The sequence below is a fragment of the Gamsiella multidivaricata genome, assembly GCF_025024155.1.
Source record: "Gamsiella multidivaricata strain RSA 2152 chromosome Unknown BC939scaffold_19, whole genome shotgun sequence".
NCBI classification, from domain to species: domain Eukaryota; kingdom Fungi; phylum Mortierellomycota; class Mortierellomycetes; order Mortierellales; family Mortierellaceae; genus Gamsiella; species Gamsiella multidivaricata.
Genome location: NW_026251727.1, coordinates 40923 through 66091, shown reverse-complemented (window position 1 = coordinate 66091; position 25169 = coordinate 40923). Strand labels below are relative to the sequence as shown.

General features: G+C 48.5%; 7 protein-coding genes across 7 annotated transcripts; 2 read left to right on the top strand and 5 right to left on the bottom strand.

Moving 5' to 3' along the window:
- Nucleotides 1–1005: 1005 nt before the first annotated feature.
- Nucleotides 1006–3346, bottom strand: BC939DRAFT_445631 (uncharacterized protein). Its single transcript, XM_051554828.1, has 6 exons — nt 2643–3346; nt 2375–2522; nt 1946–2285; nt 1779–1847; nt 1282–1688; nt 1006–1195 (listed from the first exon to the last, which is right to left on the bottom strand). The coding sequence occupies exons 1-6, from the start codon at nt 3124–3126 to the stop codon at nt 1171–1173; spliced, it is 1473 nt and encodes a 490-aa protein (XP_051414090.1). The 5' UTR covers nt 3127–3346; the 3' UTR covers nt 1006–1170.
- A 1954-nt stretch (nt 3347–5300) lies between these two features.
- Nucleotides 5301–8572, top strand: BC939DRAFT_445627 (uncharacterized protein). The gene has a single exon (XM_051554827.1). The coding sequence runs from the start codon at nt 5771–5773 to the stop codon at nt 8321–8323; it is 2553 nt and encodes an 850-aa protein (XP_051414089.1). The 5' UTR covers nt 5301–5770; the 3' UTR covers nt 8324–8572.
- A 129-nt stretch (nt 8573–8701) lies between these two features.
- BC939DRAFT_475416 (uncharacterized protein) lies at nt 8702–9503 on the bottom strand (the record flags this gene model as incomplete). Its single annotated transcript, XM_051558494.1, has 2 exons — nt 8702–8748; nt 9026–9503. The coding sequence occupies 2 exons, from the start codon at nt 9501–9503 to the stop codon at nt 8702–8704; spliced, it is 525 nt and encodes a 174-aa protein (XP_051414088.1).
- Nucleotides 9504–10807: 1304 nt separating this feature from the next.
- BC939DRAFT_501382 (uncharacterized protein) lies at nt 10808–11656 on the top strand (the record flags this gene model as incomplete). The annotated part of the gene is made up of 2 exons (XM_051560159.1): nt 10808–10920; nt 11020–11656. The coding sequence occupies 2 exons, from the start codon at nt 10808–10810 to the stop codon at nt 11654–11656; spliced, it is 750 nt and encodes a 249-aa protein (XP_051414087.1).
- A 246-nt stretch (nt 11657–11902) lies between these two features.
- On the bottom strand, nt 11903–12505 carry BC939DRAFT_395197 (ribosomal protein S5 domain 2-type protein; the record flags this gene model as incomplete). Its single annotated transcript, XM_051552209.1, has 2 exons — nt 11903–12123; nt 12268–12505. The coding sequence occupies 2 exons, from the start codon at nt 12503–12505 to the stop codon at nt 11903–11905; spliced, it is 459 nt and encodes a 152-aa protein (XP_051414086.1).
- Nucleotides 12506–17704: 5199 nt separating this feature from the next.
- On the bottom strand, nt 17705–20489 carry BC939DRAFT_445614 (uncharacterized protein). Its single transcript, XM_051554826.1, has 4 exons — nt 19402–20489; nt 18894–19147; nt 18548–18759; nt 17705–18385 (listed from the first exon to the last, which is right to left on the bottom strand). Exons 1-4 carry the CDS (start codon nt 20131–20133, stop codon nt 17970–17972), a joined length of 1614 nt encoding a protein of 537 aa, XP_051414085.1. The 5' UTR covers nt 20134–20489; the 3' UTR covers nt 17705–17969.
- Nucleotides 20490–20628: 139 nt separating this feature from the next.
- Nucleotides 20629–22350, bottom strand: BC939DRAFT_483611 (nucleotide-diphospho-sugar transferase; the record flags this gene model as incomplete). The annotated part of the gene is made up of 3 exons (XM_051559198.1): nt 20629–20745; nt 20792–21105; nt 21138–22350. The coding sequence occupies 3 exons, from the start codon at nt 22348–22350 to the stop codon at nt 20629–20631; spliced, it is 1644 nt and encodes a 547-aa protein (XP_051414084.1).
- Nucleotides 22351–25169: the final 2819 nt, after the last annotated feature.

The window sequence follows — 25169 nt, the reverse complement described above, 5'->3', positions numbered from 1 at the left end:
GATCGCAAAAACGTGCATTGTGGACAGACCGACGTTGACAGATCGATATAACCAAATGATAACAGATATACAAACGATGAGACAGCAAGAGAGGCAGGGAAATATAGAAAAGAGACAAACAGCTGTCAGTAACCTCGACCTTTTTTTTTTCGTTTTCTTTTTTCTACAATTGTCAGTTCCTCAGTGTCAACAGCTGCTTCGCAACTCTGTCCAAAAAGATGGAGCTGAGTTGAGAAGCGGCAGAGAAGACTCTAGAAGAGATAAGCAGAAGACAGGTGGCGAATCGAATCCGTACCGTTTTTGCCGTATTTCTCCAGCGCAGCCTTGGCCTGGCTCGAGGTTAGACCCTTGTTGGGGTCGACTTTGAAGTGATCCAGGATCACCTTGGGTGATCTGGTAAAGAAATTGTTCATGGTGCGTTCAACTGATCCGGTAGACAGAAAGAGATGGTGTCCTTGCTGATGACTTGACTACAGCACGCAACGAACAGTCTCTAAGATGATGAAGATGACGAGGATGGCCTGTTAGTGCGAACGAAAAGTTGACAATTGATGATGACCTTGATGGGCGAGGCCTTTCTTCGGTTTGGTACCTAGCAGCGGGCTGTGTGGGTTGTTGATGTTTCCTCTTGTCTGCTTTTTCCTGGGTTCGGTGCTTTCAAGCGGGTAAAGGCTAAAAGGCAAGGAAGACTGGCTGGTGCAGGGAAAATAAGAAGAGAGGAGGGTTGAGGGGATGGAGGGGATGGAAAAAGAAAAAAAGAGTAAGAAGGAAGGGACTTGCGCGTTTTTGTTAGAAATCGACTCTGACTGACTGCTGGCGCTGTCCCCTTGGTCCATTTCCTATCCCCTCTCGAGTCTGTATCACGTGCACGCTCCTACTTTTTTCCCTCTCTTTCTTTCGTGCGTACATAGTCTACGGTCCTAGTGCCGTCCCTCCGTCTTAGTGCCCTGTGATAACTCCCCATCTTCTCCTGGTAGCGCAGCCCTGTTCTCCTTTTCGTACATACTTTTGTTTCTATTACCTTCCATAGGCCAAGGCTCGTTTGTTCCCACCAGACGAAGCGAGCCACGTTCAAAACCCAATTTTAATCGCATCTCATTGGCCCACATGTCCTATTCTTACAAACAGCCCTGGCACACATCCCACCCACCGCCGCATATTTTTTTATCCTCACATTAAGGACGAAAGAGTGTTGGTATCATTGGTATCACTACTACGATATGTTATGGGTCTAGCCTAGTCGAACGGACACTGACCAAACAGTTGAATGAAATCTACCAGACAAACTTCAGATCTACTAGGTCTGTCCCTAACGTCTCACCCTCCATCTCCAGGGGGGATGGCGGTGCGCTGCTCTCGAACGAATGTCGCGAGAGACTCTGGCTCGCTCGACGGGCCAACTTGGCTTTTACGATTCGTTCCTGGTAAATCATGTTTTCCTGGTATTGGTCTAGGGCGTCTTCCAGGTGTGCATTCCATATCTTGTACAAGTGCGCCGAATCTGTAAAGGCATACAAGCTGTAGTCCAGCTCCGATGGATCGGCCCTGCAGCTCAAGGTGTTCATATCGACTCCCTTCGGATCCACCACCATCGAAAACCCATTCGCACCCACATCGACCTTATCCAAGTCTGGGGGCTGAACACCCAGAATGTGGACTAAGGGAATGACAGCTATGACATCTCGTTTCTATTAGACCAGATCCAAAGGGGAATAGAGATTAATAAATTAAGTTCAAAGGTCTGCGCTGGTATGAGAGAAGCACTCTTGTTTATCTACCTGTTGGTACTCGGCATCATATAATTTGACGGCGCGTCCCTCCAAGACCGCCCAGTACCGCTTCCATGACTACTCATAAAGACCAAAGAATCCTTTAGTTAATGATCGTCGAACATAGCAATACCATTTCCGACAAACACACCATTCAAACGCCCAAAGCGCCTTACAGCCAGTCCGCTTCCTCGGGTCATGAACGTCAAAAAGCCTTGGTATAGCACTTCAGTCTCCCAGGATCGATCCAGGACGGGTTCTTCAAGGATGTGAAGTCCAATCATGATCACGACCTCGCAGTCTGGTTTGGCACTCGACTTGCTCGAATCTTCAGCGGTAGGTGGACGCAGCTTGTAGGTACGAATTGATTTTTCCATTTGTTCCAAGCAGAAGGACAACTCCAACTGACCAAGCATGGAGGGCTGGGGGTTGGATAACCCAGCCATGGTTCCGAACTTTGTAGGTACAGGGCTGCTCTCTACTGTCATCTGCAGCTGAAAAGGTTCACTCACGTCGCTGATGTACATAAGCATCATCCCGAGTTAGCACAACTAGATCGTACACCCACAAACGAACAGACACAAATGATCGCGTTAGAAACTTACAATAGAAAGATTTCGTTCATTGTCGCAGTATTGCCTGAGTTATCCTTGAACGACCGAGTAGGGTATGAAGTTCGCTCCACACTGTTAACACGCAGACTCCACTCAACGTCAGAAAGCTTTGATGAGGCCTTATTGGTGACCTGAATAACTTTTTTTTGTCGTTGTCGTTGTCGTTGTTGTTGTTGTTGTTGTTCAAAAACTGTTAGGGCAGCTTTTAAAAACATTTGAACTTTCAAGCGATCTTACGTTAAAGAAAAGATCAACTTACGCTTGACAAACAAGAGTCCGATGGGCTCGTTGGGATGGCTTTCGATTGTGTCCCATGCCTGTCTAGACTTTAAAACATTATTCAGCTCCGTCATTGCATTTGGATTAGCCCAATTCTGGATCCAGCCTCGCCGCTGGGGAGAAAATTGATCCACAGAGGACGCCGAAGGTGGGCAATGAATGATAGGTGGCCTTTCTCTTGGATAAACTTTGACAGATGGCAACGACGAGAGCTGACTGTTAGCAGACTCCGCTGTCGTTGGTGACTCGTTGGTGATATTCGAGACTGAGTACTCATGGAGTGAACAGGTGTCAACCATGGCTTTTTTGGTCTGTCGGCCAACATTCGCTTGGGACATAGAGGACTTTCTCTTTCTGTCAACAGTAAAGGGTATCTTTCTTGCCTGCTTGTTCATAAAGCTGCCGGAAATCGAGAGTACATCCTGCAAGTCCTTGCTAAACTTTTTGAAGGCGTCGTGCTGCATTTGAAACTAGGTAAGGGTCGGTGGGCTCGATTCTGCTGAAAAGCAATGTGGGCTGATAGACGAGGGTGAACGGGACTAGTCAGGCTAAGCCGTCGCTGTTAAGAACAGATCGGAGGAGCTGCGAGTGGGTGGCCGATGGATAAGTATTATTGGCAAAGACGGGGAGACGGATGGTAGTAGTAAAACAGGTACGAGAGAGAAGACAAGGAAGGCGCGCAAAATGGAAAAGAGTGTATAAGAGGTTCGTTCGCGTGGTCGTTGTAGCGTCGATGTCGATAGATCTGGCAACACGTTCCAGCTCCACCTGATAGTAGGCCAAAAGACAAGACTTGGTGCAGGAGCAACAATGATTGTTAAAGCACAAGCGGCACCATATCTTGAATGACGAGGGCGACGATGATATCCAGGTTGCATGCTCGAGCCTGCCATTCGCGTAGCAGCCTGCTCACATCAAATACGCCCCTATGAAAGACTGCGAGTTGGTCGTGGCGTGGATAAAAAATGCCTAAGACGTTATTGTACTTTGAAATGAGTTGAGATTCTTTGGAGTTTCCAAGCACGCGAGCCCCATCCATACGCGACTCCCTTTCTCTCTTAACTGACAGACTCCATACCGCGGTCTTTGATAATCGCGTTGTTTATCTATTCAGGTGTCTACGGTGACCGGATTACGCATGGGCCACCCAGGACCGTCATCCATGTGTGTCCCTCAAAAACTCCGCTCGTTTGCTGATCCGTGCACCGACGCGAAAGATGGCTCTCGCATGCTGTTTTCGGGGTCGTCATTTATGATCTGAGCATGGGCCACATTATGATCCCCCTTTCTCCTGCCTAAAGACTGATACCCCCCTTTTTTTATATTCATTCTGACACAAATGAAGAGCTGATCCACCTCGAATCAGCCTCTTGGCTGGACGACCCTGACAGCTACCATATCCCCATTTGCAGCCTGCTGCTTGCTTGATTGATTGTCTGATTGTATTTTTCTTATGGAAATGAGAAGCGGCTATCGGGATGCATGTCCATCCATCCATCGATAGACAGTACTCTAACACCCAGACCTAGACGCACTTTGGCGAATGCACGTTGTAAATACATGTAAAAATAGACAAACAAAAAGGAAAAGCGAGCCATTAAACGTGATGAGGTGCGTCCTTGATAAAAGAACGATAAGATAAAATAAATATAATAGCTCACCCGTTTATTCGGTTGGACAGAAGGTGCAGTTGACATGCATGCACGCGAATAACATGAAGAAGAAAAAATAACATTACATTGCATCCAAACGAGGTAAACAAAAAGGGTCAACAAGAGAGAGGGTAAAGAATGGGTGAGAGAGAACAAAAGGTAGAGAGAGTTCGGCTAAGTACTTGAAAACAAAACGAAGACATTAACACAGAACGGAGAGCCATCGTATACTATCGATGATGGCCAATTTACGCAAATGGCCTTGTCATCGTATATGTATGACCCATCCTCACTGGCATGCGCCCTTACAGATACGCCGTGGCTGCTCTTCAGTGGTCCGATTCCATTTGTGCTCGTTCATCCGGTTACCATCCGCCCGATTTCTCATTTCCCTTCAAGGTATCTGCCCCAGCTCAAAAGAATTGAGGAATGAGAAGAGTGGGAAAAACTCTAGCGAACAAGCACAAGATGAGAGAGTGCAGTAGCATTCTCATTCAATATCGGCTTATCTACCATCCAATTATCTCCACTAAAGTACAGGAGGACAAGGGAGCGGCGGCAGCGGCTCTGGTTGCAAAGTTCGAGAGAGAAGAGGCATTGATAGCGCATAGTGCCACAGCTTCCCACGCTTCATACACAGTACACGCACACGACAATGATGATAGTCCTTGGCGGAACCGAATTATGGGCCAACAGCGATAGTGTGATGACATTTTTGGATGACGATGTCAGTATCTGGAAATGAACAGGAACATGGGAAATGAACAGGAACAGGAGCAGGCACAGGAGCAGGAACGTAAGTACGACTGAATTATTACGAATGAATTAAACACTGCGTCTTTGATGATGACCCGTATCATGATACTCCCCCATTCCGAAGAACCCGTTGATTAAGACGTCGCTTGCTGGTAATGGTTCATGTCGGTCTGATAAATGCAATCGACCTGCTCCCTTTTCTTCATTTTCTTTTGACTCTTTAATCTGAACATTCTCATTTCCTGCCTCATTATCTTCCCCCAAGCATCCACAGACCCCGTTCCTATCCCTGCAGGTTACTCCTCACACTTCTTGTCCCTCCTTCCTCCACCTCCTCCTCCCCAAAACAAAAGGGTGCGACACATAGCAGCGACATTCGACATCCGCATCTGCATGCAGCGCATCAAGTGCATCAAGTGTTTCAAGAGCATATCCCCATCCAGCCCAAGCTTCAAAAAGATAAAAACGACTGCACACTCGCTCATTCATTCATTCATTCTTTACCGCTCCTCTCTCTCTCCTCTCTCTCTCACTCCCTCTTTCTTCGTTGCTCCCCATTGTTTGTTCATCGACTCCCTCTTCCTCCTCTCCTCCTTTCGTCTCCATTGTCACCACCAACGGCCATCGTCTCTCTATCCCCAATTTCATCCGCTGCACCCCGCTTGTTTCTACCCTTTTGCCGCTTCTATAATTTCTCGTCATGGTCGATCTCAGGTCACACAGAAGCCGTCCATATGAGTACAGTCCTGTACAACGTCGGACAAGGCTGTCGGGCTCAACAACTCCCATCGCACCAACGTCTCCAATCTCCAACAACGACCAGGCAACCGCCCCCATCCGATCGCCACTCAGGGCACGACTTCGTTCCTTCAGGGCAACAACAGCACACAAGGACTACCAGCAAGACCAACAACAGCAACAGCAGCCATGCCAGGGACAATTCGAGTTCATTATGGATTCCTTAGCAGTGTCGGCACCGGAACACCGAGAGAAGGATCATAATCAGGACCATGGCATGCTTACAGCTGGTGTGGATGTGAATGCAGATGTGGAGATGGTTCAGGGACCTGCCATCTTTCGCCTTAGCCCAGAATTGTTGGCGCTCATTTTTTATTATGTCTATGTTACACCAGTCGTCCATCGCCCAAGCACAACGACCCCTGCAAAGAATGAACAGAATACCGCCCCAGAGGAGTTGTCTTCTAGCCGGTCCTCATCTCCAACCTCACCCCCATTATCATCATCGAGCTCAGAATCAGCCACAACAGAAGGTTTTGCAGGAAGAGAGACATCCACAACAATGACCAGAAACACCGCCCCTAACACAACATCAATGGTCACTACCACGTCAGACCCCTCTTTCAGAGACACCTCAGGGGTGAGGCGTAAAAAGGACAAAAGAAAGTCGGCCGTCTATATCCAGAACGATTTATCGTCCATGCTGGCCCTGTGTCTCACCTGCCGCGCATTCTATCCCCAGGCCATCCGCATGCTGTGGCGACAGAGGACCCTGGCCGACTATGACGACCTGACCGAATTTTATCAGGCGATCGACTTTTCTGCGTCACTCAGGAGGCGACAACAAAAGCAGCGCCAGCAGGAACAGCAGCGCCAGCGGCCCGGCATGGGCTATGCTGTCGAAGAAGGCCTGTTCAACAATGAGGCTGCACTCCGGATCAAATCCCTCACCCTGCTCGATATGTCCCTTGGGTCGACTTTGCCAATGACTGCCAATGCCAATGCCACATCCGCCCTCGCCTCTGGCCAATTCTTTGGAAGCAGTAGCAGTCATGGTGATCCCCTTGCAGCAGCAGCAGGCACAAGTCTAGACCTCTGTCAAGGACTCGACATGCTCACCAGGACCAATGTCGCCGCTGATGAGAGCGCCATCCTGGCAGCTGCTTACTCCAAGGATGCAACGCCGTTGTCGTCGTCTCCTTCGTCTTCTTCGTCGTCCATGTCATTGAGTGGCTCTCCAGTTCAGAGCAGGAGGAGACCTCGACAAAAGACGACATCCATCTATAGCCAGATGATCTCGCCGAGACTGCTCAACACAATTGCTCACCACTGCTATGCCTTGGTCGACCTTACTATCTGCATGGACAACAAGTCCTCGACGTTCTTTCATGCCCACGGCCCCAAGCTTCAGGCCAGCATTCCGTTCTCGATCATCGCTGGGGCTCTTCTCTCCCTTAAGCGACTGACCTTGATGGGCCTCGTCTGTGACCCAAAGCAAAACAAGACTGGATCAGAGCTTTTGATCTTTGCGCAGAACATCCAACCTCTGGAACGCATTTCGATCCGATCCTGCCAGGGAATCACCGTGAGGACCTATATCGAACTGGCGATGCGTTCGCATCGTCATCTACTCTCGGTAGATTTTCAAGGCTTGGACTTTGAATCGAGCCAGCAGCTGACGGACATGATGTCGGCCTATGCGCACCACTGCAAAAATATGAAGTCAATCACGCTGTCTTGCCTCAACGGCCTAGCGTTGGACGGTATGTTCGAGGTCCTAGCAAGCCATGGTGCCCCTGAACTTCAGGAACTGCATGTCCTTGGCCATGACTCCTTCCGATTCTCAACCCAGCAACAGGGACAGCAGCAGCAGGAACCGGCAGCAGCGCCCGTACCGCCTCAACAGCAAGCACCCCAACCTGATCAGAACAACAACGACAATAACGATAATAATAACCAGGACGGTGCTCACGTACCTATGACCCAGATGTGTCACCTTGCTGATGCCAATGTTGCCCTATCCAATCTGGCCCAGTTACCGCTTCGACGCCTTACCATGTACTGCCCTGGCATCACTGATTTTGCGCTGTTCCAATATCTCCTTCGGTCACCCAAGCTCGTGGACCTGGTCTTGAACGAGCCCACTACGATTCTGCAGCACTCGCAGTTTCAGGCCTTTGTGAACCATCATCTCCCTGCTCATCAGGGCACATCTGCTCTTGAGTCCTCGGACGATACTTTTGGTCCTGTTGTCACTGGCGAAGAGCTCACGGAGGTGATCCCTTTTACGAGCGCAGGATTCATGAAACTGATCTTTGCGCGATGCCCCTGGCTCAAGTACATGTTCATGAAGCTGACGCTGGAGACCGCACAGGAGTGGATCGTGCAGCCTTGTTTCAAGGAAGCGAGATTGGACAAATGCCTTTATCAGTACCGAACAGCGACGGGTGCGCCAGCCGTGGTCCTGATGTGGGATGCTCGCAACAAAGTCGTCATTGGTGGTACCAAAGTCTGATTGATTACTCCTCCCCTCGACATGACTTTTTTTTTCGATTTTCATGACCACTGCTCTCTTTTCTTCTGTCACACAACATAATTGATGTCAATGCATACTTTTTCGTAGCCTCTACTTTATACACATAATCGATAATCATAGAATACGTAACGCATCACACCCACAATCATACTGCACCACATAGTCCTAAACAGAATGTTCGTGCAGCACCGAATAGATAAAGGTTCTTCTCTTGAAAGAAAGACCAAGTCAATTGATACGCGACGCGCCTATTGCTGTGCTGTTTTTGAGTCTCCGCTCTTTTTTTTTTTTTTTATTGCTGAGGGTCCAGGAGGGGTTAAAAAACACTTCCCTCTATCTTATAACTTCATCTATCACCTACAACTGATAGTAGATGCACCCATACACTAATGGCTCACAATGTCCTATCAATAACCCAGTGATAGAACGCACGCTTCCGGTCATAGCTGGATAAACAACGTCCCCAAAAACACCTTTGGTTACAACAACGTCCAGACCATCAAAAGTACCTCCAGCAATCTTTCCTTGAAACTGCTCTGACACTAGATCTTGTGACCCATCGTGGAATGCATACGTAGCGTTGCTCAGGATCCTCAATGGATAAAGTATATACTTCTTTCGCCTCGTCTTCAGCTTTATTCGTTTTTTGTCTTTTCCAGGGCGGTATAGGTATTAACAAACCTTGTTCTTCAGAGTCTGAATCCGTGTCATCGTCCAAGACGACCTGGAGTGCTTCTTCAGCCCCATTGGAGTGTTGCTCGATCCTGTTCAGTGTTTCCAGTAACTCGAGTTCGGTTATATCGATAGATACTTCTTCCGCGCATGAAGGATTTGACTCGTCATAGTTGCTGTCGCTTTGGGCTAACTTCGACCCAAACTCTACCTCCACAGTCGTTGAATGTTTCGCGCTTTTCAATGGTGGGAGAGTGGGAGAAGAGACAATAATCGGCGTCCGTTTTTCAATTGAACCTGGGGAATATGTGGCCAACGGGGACCGCATCTCACCCCTGACATATTGGCGTATAAATCTTATCCTGACATGATCGCTCCCTTCGACAATCTCTTTCACTGCCCTCTTTGTTGAAGTTTCAATTCGCAACACCGCTGATTGAGACGCCCAGAAAGCATCACCGTAATTGCGTCGCCAGGTATCGTACATCGTGAATACGCCTCCCCTCGCTTTACGAGGTATGACCGAACACATTATGCGGTTTGAGAAGGCGGCGTGGGCATCACGCTTGCAAAATCAGGCATGGTGATTAGATCACCATTCTTGATCCTATTGTGAACCTATTTAATGTGTTCCTTCGGTGACGGCTCACGGCTCCCTTCGCTACAGTGGTGATCATCTCGGTTATTGTTGTCGATGTTGGCACGGTTTTTGTTGCTGTGGTTGTCACTGTTCTTGTTGGTTACACTGTTGTCCGTATTGTTGTTGTCGTTATCTGGCACCATTGTTACGTCGGTTGAGCTTGAACAACTAAGGACACTCGATGAACTCATTGAGGAGAGGAAAGTGAAACTAGCAAACCATGAAGATTACACGAGAACCGATAGTTATTCGAGAAAACCATTGCGCCAACTGGCTCCAAATTCATAACATAAAAAATCAGGCCACACTCCACTTTCCGCCTACCTGCCGCGAACTAAACAGGATTCGCTAAAAAAGAATCAATGTGTCCTGCTCAGAACCATGGGTTTCATGTAGGAACGGTCATTGTTGCTGTTTCCATTACTTTAACAACTCTGGGCGATTGGGAAAGATGCTAAAGGTGTTGATAACAATGTACAAGGCGGATGAAAGCGAGATGTAAGCGGTCGAGTAGCCAAGTCATGGATGCCTATGGTGCCTGAAGCAGCAAAGCGAGTCCAATGCTGGAGAGCTATATGGTGCACATAATAGAACGAATTACGTACACCATGGCGGCATTCCTGACAACGTGTTCCTGCACGGGGCGAACTTAGACTGAGGGATTTGCCATTCGAGCGCCGGAAGAAACGTCTGGATAAGTGAGCTCGCAAGCAAATGTCTTCGAGTGGGTAAAACGGGCCGAAAAAGAGTGATAAGCGAGGCGATGAAGAGAAGAGAAGGAGAGGCAAGGGAGGCGATGAGAAAGAGGATGTACGCGTTATCGGGACTGTGGTATCGAGCGCAGGGTGCCTTTAATAGGGTATGCGACAACAGGTACACCTCCGTCGTAGCGTAGAAACATGAAGTTGTATATCCGTAGCAATATCTAATACAGGTCTCTTTTCATGGTTCGAATCTCGACGACAGCATAGATAGTTGGATTGTAAAAGTGTGCCTCAGTAAACCGGTAAAGCCAATATGCGAACAACCAAGAGGATCGGGCGGATAGCCACATAAACTCAATCAGCTGATTTTCATAGTCGAAATGCACTGTCGCCTTTTCACCCCACTCTTGTTCATAGGCCCGACAGATCTACCGTTTGAACGATGGGATGGAGAATGTTCCCGAGTGCGAAATCATCTTTTTGAATGAGCTGCACGAAAAGCTGAAGCGAATCGACCCTCGCCTTGGCAGCAATGCAGGACTCTACCGGATTCTAGGGCGGTATGAAAGAACGCCCTTTTTTTTTTTTTTTTTTTCCTCCACGCGACTACGCCGTATGTGTCTCTTCCCTCACGCAACTTTTCTCTCCCATACACTTAGACTGATCAATTACGATCTAGAGCGTCAAATCGCTAAAGTCGAGTCCTGTTTCCACCACGAGTACACCTTGGATCCGCCAACAAAACCGTCGACAGCGCACAAACCCGAGCACCCATCCAAAGGCAGCGCCGCCTTCCAAAATGGCACGATCGATTTAACACTGGACGACGACGACGATGATGACGATGACGATGAGAAGGACTCTGGGCGATCACAGGACCGTCACGGCAGCTGTATCGACCTCACTTTTACAACAGACGAGGATTCCTCTGAGGACGAAGGGATTGAAAATGACTCCAGGGACAAAGGCAAGGGAACAGCAACAGCGGATTACCAGCAATGGATACCCTCAGAGCCTTTGCAGCCCCATCAGGAGCAGAATTCTGGCGTCCGCGGGTTACGGGGACCGAGGATTGTTCTCTGGATCGACACACAATTACTGGATCCGTGGCGATATGAACCAGGAGCACTCTTTCAGTTCATCGGAGAAGTCGTTTATGAAGCCGGGCACTGGATGCTGCAGGCTAGGACCTGTCGTAATATGGAAGGATTGGACCTGTATCGCTATCGACAGTCGATCCTCTTGATGCGCAGACTGGTCGACCAAGATCATGCGCGACGACGAAATCCAAAATGAACGTTGAGAAAGATAACCCAGTAGAATGGTACAATAATAAAGGGCGAATTGGTTTTGGTTTGTCGTTTTTTGTTGCTTTGACTCTATCGATGTTTTTTTTATTATACAACGTTACATACCCTCCACCCTTCATTTCCTTATCGTTCTTTTTCCTGTCCTGCCCTTTCTTTCCACTCCAAATGTGTGCGTGCTTCCATATTTATTGACTTTTTTTTTTTTTCTTTTTTTTCCTTTTTTTTGGGCCCTTTACTCGCTGGCGCCATAATAAGTGTGCTGAACATCGACAACACGCTTTCCACGACCACGAGCAATATCCTCGGGCAACTTCTGCTTCGATCCCAATGCCTCGAAGGTCGCCTTGATGACGTTCATGGGGTTACGCGAGCCCCAGACCTTGGCGCTGATATCCAGGATTCCGATACAGGAGCAGATCTCGTGAATATAGTGGTTGCAGCGGTTACCGAAACCTGTCATTGAGGGGAGGGAGGGGAGGGAGGGGGGCGAGGGGGTTGCGGAATGAAAACAACTCACTTTGATTAGAACCCTCACTCTTCGACTATGCAATCTGATTGTTCACTTCCTCCGTATTCGTCGTAAAAATAAAAAAGTACCTGGTGGTCGGGAACGGAACTGAATCTTGGTGGCATGGAACTTATGATCGATATCGTGATAAATCGTCCTGTCATCATACCGATCAAACGCCGTCAAGTTCCTCATGGCCCTGTTGGTCGCTTTCCTGACCGCTCTAGCGACCTCATCATCCTTGCCCTCTCCGTATCCGGCAATACCGCTTCCATTACCGACGACGACCAGCGCATACATGCTCGGGATCTTTCCTGCAGTCGTCATGTTCGAGGTACGCTTCACGACCAAGGCACGCTTAATAAACCGTCTCAGATCCTCCTTGGTCAATCCGTGTGGCAAAGACGCCTCGTCCACATCATCGTCGGCCTGGTTCTTGAGCATGTCATCCAGGGGTGGGCTCGAGGGCCAGAGTTTCGCAGTCGCGAGGTTAAGGTTGCCCTCACCATCGAGTTTACGGGGGTAGTGGTCCAGAAGCGGGTGGATTTCTGAAAGGTTGTGGAGCGCAGCTGGGCTGTCCAGTCCAGGCACACGGGCGACGGTGACTTTCGAGGCCGTGCTAGGACGCTTGCGCGCTAAAGAGACGGCGCCGGCGGTTGTGAAGGACCTGGAGATGAGTGCTAAATAGTAAATGGAATTGGGAGAATCGTAGGTGAATCAATGTTAGAGTCACCCTCCTATGTGTTGTTGTTGTTGTTGCTGTCGCTGTTGATATGTGTCTCTGGAAGCAGTTTCAAAGAGAAGTTGCTGGGGCATCTCTGCGATCGATTTTCCGTACCAGTCCTTGAAGCTGCTGAAATGACTGCAGACGCTGCGATGCAACGTTGCCACAATCCTGTTGAAGCCATAGTAATATGCGTTTCTCTTTCTGTGTCCGCGAGGTCCGGTGAGTCCGCGTGTGTCGGTGCGGTGTGCAGGAAGGGATGGCCGAGGGAGGTGTAACCAAAGGAGAGAAAGACATCTCCCAGCGCGGAAGGTGATCTGTTTACATTTTCGCAGACACGGTCACATCCTCTGCTTTCCCCGAGTTTGAGTTTTGACGGACCTTGACTCTGCAACTGGGCCAATGCTTAAGGCGGCAATATTCCAGGCACCCAGAACTACTGCATGCGTGGCCTAGCCGCTTTTGATGGATCAGAGTCTCGAACCGGTTAATCTTACACTTATTTGAGGGAGGGCGGAATCGTATTTTTTCGTTTTGCAACCCGTCGACCTACCCATAGTCCGGGACATGCGCTGTGTAAAAAAACCCTAGAAACCCCTAGTATAAAAAATAAAAGGTCAAAACGCGTCCACCGCCGCTTACAGTGCAAGATACAGCAAAGCTAATAAACCCCTTCTTACCTATCAGCCCATCAGCACGCTTGTTCCTATCGCTTGACATGTCTTGTTCTGCGCTTCTAGTATGGATTACTAATGTTCTATTCCTTCCTGCCATCCGTTTCCACCTTCCTTCATAGCACACACCCCACTGTCCTGGGGACACCAAAGGTTCATTCCCCGTCTTGTCGATCTTGATGTCGGGGGTCCGTAACTCTCTGCCCGCGGACGAGCCCGAAAGGGGCAGGTCTCAAATCAATGACAACTTTGGGAGTGATGATTCTGGATCCAAAAAAAAAAAAAAAAAAAAAAAAAAAAAAAAAAGGCAACTTTGCCCTGCATCGGATGGAGATCGAAATGGGAAAACCCGTGTTTTGTGGGCCTTTGACCATGCCAAGGACATTCATTTAGGAAAGTCTATTGCGGATAGCGCAGTAAGTGTCTAAGTGTCTTCTTTTTTTCATTTTGTTCTATGTAGTTTGGACTGTACTTCCCTTGAGGGTGCTGCCAAGTAAGATTGCTACAGGGCGTCATTGACCACGATGCTCTACCGACTTGAAGAACACAATGGCTGGGTGTGTCCACGATGATCCCCACCGCTCATGCTCAATATGTGGTACTTTTGGAAGACGAACTATACCTTTGCACATGCTTTCTCCTCCAGGATACTGGACTGACCAGCTACCACTTTTTTAAAGAATGATAGCAAATACAAGTATCATATCCGTCTTATTAAGAGGAGATGGCTCCGCCAGGCCTGACGTGAAGCTCCACCGGGTTAAAGAGCCATTCTTGTTCCCCGTTATTCACAAGGAAATAATTAGTGATGTCGAAAGAGTGTGACATGTATAACATAGACCAGTCGACAGGTCATAAATTCAAGATCCTGGATCCTGGTGCCTGAGGAAGCAACGGCGGTCATGCGATTTACAACACGAACCCTGAAGAGTTTAAGGACAGGACAGCCTCGATTATGGAGTGAAGCTAAGGGAGGCTATTTTCCACTATAGCGATTTTATTGCGCGCCGCTGCATCATGGGCTCCTTCGCGCGCATACAATCCTTTGCACGGGTACTGCGTTTGTGTTGAGACATGTAACAGTCCACATTCGGATTAAGAAAGAAGTTCCTTAATCCGCCAAAAAGAGTACCGCACGCGTCGCGAAGTGATCTGATTCCGAATGAATGCAGAAAGCAACATGAGCGTTGCATCTGGCTCCTGTCTTGGTTCTCATGAGCTCCCTTTTCCCACACTTGTGTCGTTTTCTTTTTTTCCTTTTTTTTTTTTTTTTTTGAGTAAAGAGAATAAGGCCCCAAAGGGGGCCCCCAAAAATATATTCGCATTATTCGCGCGATCTAATGCGGTCGAATCCCCTGACGGCCAAAGACTCCGGGGCGCTTCTATTAGATACGCGTGCCCGACCCCCTCATTGAGTGTCCCTCTCTACCCAGTGTTCGTGGGGATTAGAGTGGAGGCCCTCGGGGGAAGAGTGCGTACCCAATAGAGGTCACTGCAACGCTTACCATTGACTAGGACCACAGAGGGCTCATTACAAGCTAGGCTTGTGGGCTATCTATGAGGAGAAAAAGAGAAGAGAAGAAAGCGAGGTCTTTTTATACTGCGGAGGAGGTAGCCACTGCCGTAGCAACTGATCTGACCGTCCATGGGACCACTGTGGGACCCTTCATCCAAAAACACGTCAATTTGCATGTCCAAGACAGCGCATGACTTTTATCCAGCAGTGCTGCTGAATGCGCTTCAGCCGACATTTGCCGCACACATCCTACTCCCTCCGCCGCTCTGGCTCCTCAAGAGTCAGTGTTCTTGACTACAGTATCTTTCGCTGCATCTACCTGGCCAAGGCCGCCTTCACAGTCGACCACGTCGATTAGGAGTATGAACCTTGTGGCTACACTGCCTGTGCCTGAGCCTACTCTTTTGATTTTTAACACCCTTATTTGTTTTCCCACATTTGTTTATTATACCACATCTTTTTGATTTCTGCTTCGCCCAACAATGTCTCTGCTCCGCTCTATTCGAGCAATGACCTCAGCACAGACTCACTCAGTGACCCAAGAGCAGCAGTAGCCATACAACTGCAGCGGATCACCGTAGAGGCCAGCAGAGCCTAGTCTTCACTATTATTTCTCTTCGCGAATACGAATGGCATCGTTCTCTTTTCTTTTTTCTTTTTTTTTTTTTTTTTGGCAAAGATACAGTGTTCTGGTGCCAGCTGCCAGCTGCCAGAGGATGTTTACGATTGATTCTAACAGCGTTTTCATTTCATTCCTTCTATACCAGGGAACGGATTGTCCTCCGCTCCGCCGCATATGTATGTTGATTACAACGACCTCGATGCCAGCGCGACCCAGTCTACTAGGGCTCGTCAAGACGGATTAAGAAAGAAATTCTTTCTTAATCCGAGTGTAGGCTGAACTGGACAATGGACTCCTAATGTTCGTATTCTGTCAACTCAATAAACATATCAGAACTTTATGCGGCGAGTGCCTACGCCTGTGTGAGGAAAACCCCCACTCTCCATCCCCATTGCCCATTGCCCATTGCCCATTGCCCATCTCGAGTCCACTATGCCAATTATCAAATCCAAACCTTCAAGGACAACAACAACTCCAGATAAACCTCCTGCGAAGAAACGCCCAGTAACTAAAACCAAGTCGACAAGCTCCTCAACAACCTCAACGACTGAAGCATCTGTCAATAAGACGACGCAGAGTTATTTCATCAGTCTTGAAGGCTGAATGTGCCCGTCGAACGAGAAAGTGATCCACGATTTCTAGCAGCTACCATTTGCAGGAGAGAAAAATACAACTTCATTGGTGCAGGGACTACTCGTATACTCCGGAATGCAGACGACATCTTTCTTAAAGTCCAGCAAGTAGGCCCTCGGTACGCAACAAAGATCTCCACTTTACACCTTACTAACCTCTCATACAGAAAATCCTGTGAATGATAATCGACTAAGGGAAATGGCCGATCCGATCGACTTCTCGGACGGTTGACTCATGAATTTCAAAGGAAACAACCACATTCACTTGCACACGGCACATGGCGAGGAGGACGATGTTGATATGATCAAGCACGGCCCACGATTCAAGGAGACCGCGATGTTACTTTCCAATTACGATCCGGTAGATATCTACAATTGTGATGAAACCGGTCTATATCTGAAGGTCTTGTCCAACAGAACTTTGTCAGTTAATGTTGTCCGCAGCCGAAAGGTCATAAAGGATGCCAGGGTATCCATCTTGCTGTGCTGCAACATTGATGGATCAGAAAATAGGAAGCCATTTGTGCTGTGTAAGGCGAGCACACTTTAGGAAGCGTACGCGCATATGCCGCACTCGCAACCTAACAGTATTTTCATCATTTCTTTGGCTACGTTTAGCCGCTCACCGCCCTAAAGGCCTAGATGCGGACACAGAGGCACGACTAAAGACTGATTTTAAGAGCAGTGGATACATGACACGGGATTTATTCAAGAACTGGCTTGAGAAGCTCGACATTGCTATGGAGGGGCGACATATTGCTTTGTTGATGGACAATGCACCAGGACACGCCAACGCCGACGAACTTGGCCTCAAGAATATCAATGTTATTTGTCTACCGCTAAAAACAGCATCAGTCGCTCAACCTATAGATGCTGGAATCATCCGCTTGTTCAAAGTGAAAAATATAGTCGGCATATGATTCATGTCGTATCCAAGTATCGAGGAGAGGCAAAATCTGGCAAGGCTAAAAAAAATCCCCAACGGTCAGCTATGACCATGCCTTGTTTCTGTCTGGGATGAGGTGACACAGTCCACCATCCGCAACTGCTACGCCCATGTCCCTGCTGTGCCTACAGCAATGCAGGGACACATACAGACGACCGTGAAGGATGATAAGGATCATGAGATGGAACAACTTAAGCAATAACCAATGGAACTGCCGCCAGACGTGAGCTCTTCGCAAGAATCGACGTTCTTGAGGAAGAATTGCATGAGCAGGTGATGCAGGGTCTGCAAGACGCTTTGAACATATGCCGCGTAGTGTTTCTTCAAAAAAAAAAAAAAAAGGCATTTGCTATCCTCTAGAGTTCAGCCTGCATAAGTCGCTTACTCGCAGTATTGTCACAGTCGTGAGGGACGAGCTAGATCTACTGAGTGATGTGGTTAGAGGGCAAGGTACAATGAGCCAGAGGAGACAAATATTGACAGAACACGAAAATTTGGACAAAAACAACATTTGGTACGACCAGCTTCATGATAACTAAAAGGAACTGTTTTTTTTCAGCTGGCAATAAATTTCGTGTGGACATTGCATGCAGGCCACTCCACACGCGTACTGTAACTATGCACATTCTGCTCTTCCGTGTCTATTGTTTCATTACTTCGTTCTAATCGTGCTCTTCTCAAGTTGTCCCCCTGGCCAATATCTTCAGCTTTCGTGCACACGCCGCGAAGACGGTCCAACTGATGCCCAAGGCAGCCGCGGTGACGATCCCGAACGCATAGGGATCGTTCTCAAGATAATTATGCAAGTTCATACCATAGAACCCTGCGATGATCGCTCCGGACGAGATCCCCAGGGTCCCCATGGAGACACGGAGCTCGAAGAGTAACAACTGATTTCGCTTGGCGCCTTGCATGACATCGATAAAGTCCTCAGTCGACTGCATCTGGTGCTTGACGATCGAGACCACGTTCGCGATCTCCTCGACCTGCTTCATATAGGCCTCCAAAAGGATCTCGACCTCGTCGTGTGAATCTGTCACGCGTGGGTGGCCTTCCTTTTTTTCTGTCAGATACATGGCAGCCAGGTCTTCGTCTATACAAAGAGGTTCCAATTTTGATACCAATGTGTTAGAGCAAAAATGTTGTGTCCCTGTTTAGTCCACATTCGGATTAAGAAAGGATTTGTACACATTCGGATTTCTTTCTTAATCCGAATATGAACTGTCCATTGCACACATCTTTTTGATATTTTTACCTGTGTCCAGCAGCTCTTCAAAGACATCGCGGATCAAGAGTATTCTGGACTCAAACTTGGATACCTTTTTGGTGTACTGCAAGAGCTCCTTCAGCTTTTCTGGGTTGACCTCCTCTTCTAGCTCCGACAGTAGCTTGGTGACAAAGTGCACGAGGATCTCCATATCCGCATGTAGTGATGCCACCACCGAAAGAAAAATCGATTCCAATGCCCTACATGTTTCAATAGTAGAAAGAAAACCTCGATGTTTTTAGAACAACGCCCACGCCCCCTTCCCCCGCACACGATTTATGCACTCGGTATTGAAGCCCTCCGCCTCTGATAATGCAATGCTGTACTCACTCACCTGAACTCGAACGGTTGTCCCTCAGCTTCGACACTACTCATTTTCAGTTTTTCCTGCAAGTCCTTGACAAAGGGTGAGTCCTCGACCCGATCCTTCGTGTCCGGGGAATCAAAGAGAATCACCAAGTCCGACTTGATCAACGCCCGGATATGTCCCAGATTCACGAGAATAACCTCAGGTCGGACCAAGATTACAGGCATCTGGTTGCTGAATCCTCCATCGATCTTGCGCAGGTCGCGGGCATGCAGTCCATGCTATGGGGAAGGGGGAGTAAACGAAGGTAGGTTATAAAGGGCGGACGATGATAAATATCCTGTGTTTTTAACAAAACAGAAAACTCTAGTCCGTTGCTCAACAGCCCATGTTCACAAAATTAACGCGGATGACGACTCTATGGCGTACACACACACACACACACACACACACACGCACACACAGAGTTCAACACCGCAGAACCACAACCGCATTCCTGCGCAAATTTGTCAACAATACGATCAGCCATCTTTACCTGTTGACATAAATCCGATTTCATGAACTCGCCCGCGGTGATCCTGATGATACCCTTGGCATCCAATTCCGTGCACCTGAGCTTGATCTCATTCTTAATCGCATAGTGTGGGACGGCCGCTAAGGACTTTTGGAGCGTCGCTGCCGGGTCTGTCCCATCATTAAAATCCGCCATCGAAATCTTGCGCCCATTATTGCCGTTGCCGTTGCCGTTGCCGTTGCCAGTACCGTTTTCTCCTCTCTGTTGTTGCGCCCGTGGTTTCGAGGGTTTTGTTGACAGTGATCGGATGATGCTCTTGGGTAATGTAAAAGGTCCTTGGGATAATGGCTTCCTGGTCCATGGCGGAAGATTATTAATCATACTGCTGCTGCTGCTGCTAGCGGCGGTGGTGGTATTAGTTGACCGCGCTGTCGCTACCAGGGAGGAAACTTTGCCGCAGGGCTGTATTGATGAGAACCGATGCGTCCATGAGTCTGGTGTCAGGAGTCCATAGGTCTTGGTCGCGGTATGAAAGCAGGCCGGAGACTTGTTTTCGACTGCATGATTCCGTGGAAAGAACGTCCTTGGTTGAGGTGCGGTCGAAAACGTCGCCCTGGAGGTGAATGCTGAGGTCTCGGTGAAGGGAACTGGTGCGGCGGGAGGGAGGCCCTTGGGTTTGCACAGCTTGTTGACGGTAAGGGAGAGTAATTGACTGCTCGAGAGTTGCACTCGGCAGTGGATACTGCCAGGCATTGGATAGGCTTCTTGTTCGTTTTATAGGATGGTCATGTATCCGCGACGAAACGCCTTCTTCGGTACGCAAAGGGTCGACTGGAAGGGGCAAGTGGAATGGCAAGGTGAATGAGGAAAGGGATGAGTCAAGTAGGAGAATCTGCATCCTTCGCTTTTTAAAGCGCCCTTCCAGCGACGCTTCATCCCCCCCTTACTCGCGAGAAGGGTCCCTTCGTTCCTGACTGAGGTCATCGTGATACTCTTGCAACTCAAAATTGGCGGCAAAGATACTGCCCATCCATTGAGCTTAGGCTAACTGAGAAAGGCACCATGGGACAATCCTCCTGTCATTTAGACTCTATCATACATAAGCATGTAGACTAGCTGTCAAAGCAATTTGAATGATGGGTGTTGTGTATGTTTATACGAGCATAGTCTATGCTAATAGGCAAAACATCGTTAAAAGTTGTCGTCCACCTCTCCCTTTTGTCTCTTCCTCTTCCATATCTATATGGCTCACCGATAGGACGCGCCTGCTCCTCCTCCACGTCCGTGCTGCCCTGTCGTATTTGAGCCGCCATGGTACCCGAATGCGTCGTTTTGCGTGTTCCTATTTGTGAGTTCCGCATCCGCCTGTGCAAAATACTGAGCCAGCTCATCATCTTGATTGTATTCGTACGTATCCGGATCGCCCAGATAATTCGAATTCTCCTGTCCCCTTGAACGTCCACCATATCCTGTAACGGCTACCTGCCTCTGAAGCTCCTGCTGCCGACTGAAATGCTGAATCAATTCGGCACTGCCAGGAGAATCCGGTCTTGAACTCATCTCCACGATAACAGGTCGTCGCAACTGTTCGCGTTCCTGTTGGTCTGTTGCTGCTGCTGCTGCTGCTGCCAGAGCGGCTTGAGTGGCCGAGTCCCTTGTATCGAGGGCCTGCTTCTCCATGTCTTGCTGCAGAAGCTGCTCTTCCTGAAGTTGCTTCTCCTTCGCCTGTCGCGCCTCCTCGGGCGTCTGATCAATACCAGCTCGAGTTCCCCAACCGACTTCGTGCAGTGTAAAGAGGGCATAGATCTTCATGATGGCAAAGTAGTAGCCAAAGATCAAGAAGGCCGGTACCCAGATAATGTCCTGAGGTCTCTTGAATAGGTGCGGGAGCAGCTTAATGATTCTCGTCATCATCAGCCAAACAACATAGGAGATGATAATGTCCCAAAGTGGCAAATGGAACTTGCCCTCAGCGGCCATGACAATCACGGATATCGGTCCTGAGAGCAGAGTAATTGGGTTGAAGATTTTATCGACCATGGTGAAGGCCACATAGGGATGCCGTTTCCAGATTACACGCTCGGTAAACAGGGAACGAAAGTCAGATCGCCAGGTGTTGCGGGTCCATCGAAGAACCTGCTTGATGAATCGCCAGTTGTTCTTGAAAGTCGAAAGTAGCTCTGCCTCCTTGCAGATCTGAACATAGGTATTCCAACCATGGAAGACCATCCAGCGCGTCAAGAACTTGTCGTCCCCAGAGTTGAGCGGATATTTGCCGAGCCAAAAGTCGTGCGTGAACTCGTACTGGAACTGAGGGTCCTGTAGAATGCATGTGCGATAAGCAGCCGTGCGACCGGACAGACAGCAGACGCCACCGTCAATATGGGTTGAAGCCGCGATCTCGATGTTACGGATGGTGAGGCGGAAACCGGCAAGGACTTCCCAGACGGTTTGGTAACGACCCACAGACTTTACGATTTGCGAGGTGCCGACGCCTCCCATGTTCGGGTCTTCAAAGCAGGCGAGAATGTACTCCAGACAAGTTGGTGCCCAGATAGCATCGTCATCTGCAAAGACAATAATCTCGCTCGTTGTGTTCCTGATTCCCTCGACCATCTGTAGTCTCTTGTTGGCCTTTGGCACGGTCAACACTCGGATCCTGGTTGGGTCGACTGAATTGGCAAGCTCCTGCAGTGCGTCCTTCATTTTTGTTTCTGTGATGATGATGATTTCCTTGGGATTGTTGAGGAGCCATGAGTGAGCGGCTTCCTTGAACTCTTCTCCGGCATCAATGGTGGGCACGATGATGGTGACATCGTATTCAGGGCGGTAGGTAGGGTTGGATTTTGGCATCATTGGGCGGTAGAAGAAGTAGGCGAGCAGCTTGATGATGAACCAGAGATAACGGTAGAAGCCGACAACGCCCAGTGGCACGAAGACCGGGAACAGGTCCTTTGTCAGGTACAGCATGGCTGTAGTAGATCTCTATCCGTGCGTGCGAGTGTGGATGAGATTGTCGTTCAGAATTGGCGTAGAGTTGGGATTGAAGTGTTGTTCTGGTGCCGGTTGCCAAAATGGGGGTTCGTTTCTGAGAGAGGAGTGGAGAGGTATCAGCTTCGATTCTGAGGAAATTTTCAGGCACAGATGAACTTTGGTGGCGAACTGGTACCTGAGGCGAGACGAGACGAGACAAGACAAGACAAGGAGAGAAGAGAAAAGTCGAGCGGGGGGTGTTGAAGAGTGGATGCGTGGAAGTGGAGGGGGAGGGTGGGTTGTCGTTGCTATCGTTGCTGGGATGGAGGGGGCGAAGAGGCGATGGAGGAATGGGATGATGGAAAGAAGAGGGGCGAGTGATGGCGAATGTGCTGAGGAGGGGGGGAATAAAAATAAAAAAGGAGACGAGGTGTTGGAACACCTGCTCTTGTCTCGGATGGTGGGTATTGGTTTGGATAACAACAAAAAGAGAGAAGGAGGCAACTGTCTCTGTTGCTAGTCCTGGTCTTGGTCCTGGTTCTGGTCCTGGTGCGGCTGCACGGCGCATAGACCGCTGTGAAATGTATGGTGCACACTTCATTTATCGATGTGCCATACTCTATCATACCCTTTGGACATTCATCATCTTCTGTTATGGTTGACATACAATTACGGCGGGTACCAGATAGGGCATAGTCCGCCACCATCTGCCCTTGTGTGGAAGGATAGACACACCGCATTTATTAAATAAAAATACACACTCATTGCACCACCCACGTAAAAATAGACTGAGCGCCCAGTAACCAAACAACTGGGTTCATTTACCCTAAAAACCAGCGCGATCTCCCCTATTCAGGCCAAATAATGTAAATATATATCCTTTTTACACCCAATTAATAGTGCCATGTGGATATCTTCAATCTCTCCCTAATTCATAACGGTCTTGTTCTGCCCGGCTATTGTCCAACTTGACCCTACAGCCGCATACAACTTTAATCCAACCATAACTAGATTGCGGACGGAAAAAAAAACTTGGAAACTTTGCAGCAGTCGGCCGACTAATTCTCCTACGGTAGTATCAGGCAACGGAGAACGGGTGAACCTTTGTTGGAGACCAGGCGAGGAACTCATGCTCCCAGGAGGGACTCTTCTTACTCGCATGGCAATGTGCCCAATGGAGTGGCTATGATTCAATCCAGCAGTGCATATCCCCTCCCCTCCCTTTCCCCCCTTTTTCAAGAGATGCAGCACGTTCTTGTTGAAGGGGATGCATGATGACAGCACCATCAAGCGCGATCAAGCAAACAACAGGAGGCAATAGTGAAGGGAACAATTACCGCGTTCTTTTCCCTACCCTGGGTGTGCGGATGAAGACGTCTCTCTTCTGGACAGGATTCTTTACGATATCCGTCGCATACACTATGCAAGACAAAGCTACAGCTGAAGCAGAAATACATACCCTGCCGCGTTCTTTGGAGCTGCGTATGTAATCAAAAATGCCAATACGAGCAGCAGCCATGTAAGGTCCTCCAATTTTCGCTGCAACTTCTCAGTCCTGGATCTCCTTAACCGATGTGACCGAGGCCGTGAAGGAGAGAAGGAAGCTGACCTCTCTTTGAGCTCCTATACTTCGTCCGCCATGCTTTCTTAACCTCGTCTTCGTGAAAAGCACCTAATTCTCCCGATCGAGGGTGCACTAGATTATTATTCCTCTTCAATGCCCTTATCCTTTTTAGCTGTCGGTTGAGCATCGGTGCTCACACGCGTTTTCTCTCGACTATCTTTTTTCTTCTTTGTCTGATTTTATCTAACACCGACATATTTTTTTTTGAGCCGTATCCTTACACGTATGGTTCCCTTGATCCTGCATTATTAGCTTGAATCAGTTATCCCGGTAAAGACGGGCCTCTAAAAAACGCGAAGCGACACGTCCGTAATAGAAATATAGATTTTGAGTATTTTGGTATCAAGACATCTGAAGATAAACCTCGGATCGATCATCTCTTCTGGCTGACGATCAAGCATGACGCAGGAACGCTTGAAGAGCGAGTGGGTGGACTATAGATAGTCTAGCGCGCTTTGCTGTTAAACTTCTAATTGAACCCAAAAAGAACCAAAAACGTGCAGATCAGAAATTCTTTTGGTTGTTTTCTGTGGTGTTCGTGTGGTACAACCCCCCCTCCCTCTGTGTCTGCTTATGGCGAAAATGTGCTGGGTGGACATAACCTCATCATCTCATCATTACAAGAAAGGGCTCGCGTCCTTCTGTTTACATGTTCGTTCCATGTAGACAGAAATTGTTGAGCAACTGGTGAGCAGACCAGCGGAGTGAAATATGGCGATGCGAGATTGCGGAAAGGATTGTTGCAAAAAGAGATTCGCTGTGCTGCATATATACCTCGAAAAAAGTACAGTGCAGGGGGTGGATGGTGTATCTAGTTGTGGAGTATATAATGGATGGGTCGAATGCTGCATCAAGAGGGTGAACATGATTAGTCGGATTCATATACAATTATAGCCATGCTGCCTTGTGAGGATTGCGGCCGGTGTTAACGTGGTAACCTCGAGCCCTTGTTAGTCTCGGAAAGTACAAAGTACGTAAACATTGTAATCCTGAAGGTACAACACAGACAAGAAAGGGAGGACAAAATGGGCTGCAAAGAACCAGACTGTGGACTCATCTATCTTTGTGTCCACATACTTCTGCGGGTTCCCGGACCCTGTGGGCAGTTTGCAAGAACGCTCAAGAACCTCTCTTTCCAGTGGAGAGCGGGAATGTTGGAGAGGATGGTATGGTGTGATGAGATGAAAGCCTA

Bases quoted from the DNA above. Each gene is read 5' to 3' on its own strand.
- BC939DRAFT_445627 (XM_051554827.1), top strand. From the start codon at position 5,771: ATGGTCGATCTCAGGTCACACAGAAGCCGTCCATATGAGTACAGTCCT.
- BC939DRAFT_445614 (XM_051554826.1), bottom strand. From the start codon at position 20,133: ATGCCTGGCAGTATCCACTGCCGAGTGCAACTCTCGAGCAGTCAATTA. The intron at 18,760-18,893 runs GTGAGTGAGTAC...TGAAACATGTAG, and splicing joins GGACAACCGTTCGAGTTCAG to GGCATTGGAATCGATTTTTC. The intron at 18,386-18,547 runs GTAAAAATATCA...CTCTTTGTATAG, and splicing joins TGAAGAGCTGCTGGACACAG to ACGAAGACCTGGCTGCCATG.
- BC939DRAFT_445631 (XM_051554828.1), bottom strand. From the start codon at position 3,126: ATGCAGCACGACGCCTTCAAAAAGTTTAGCAAGGACTTGCAGGATGTA. The intron at 1,689-1,778 runs GTAGATAAACAA...CTGGTCTAATAG, and splicing joins ATGATGCCGAGTACCAACAG to AAACGAGATGTCATAGCTGT. The intron at 1,196-1,281 runs CTGGTAGATTTC...TACCAATGATAC, and splicing joins CTAGTAGATCTGAAGTTTGT to CAACACTCTTTCGTCCTTAA.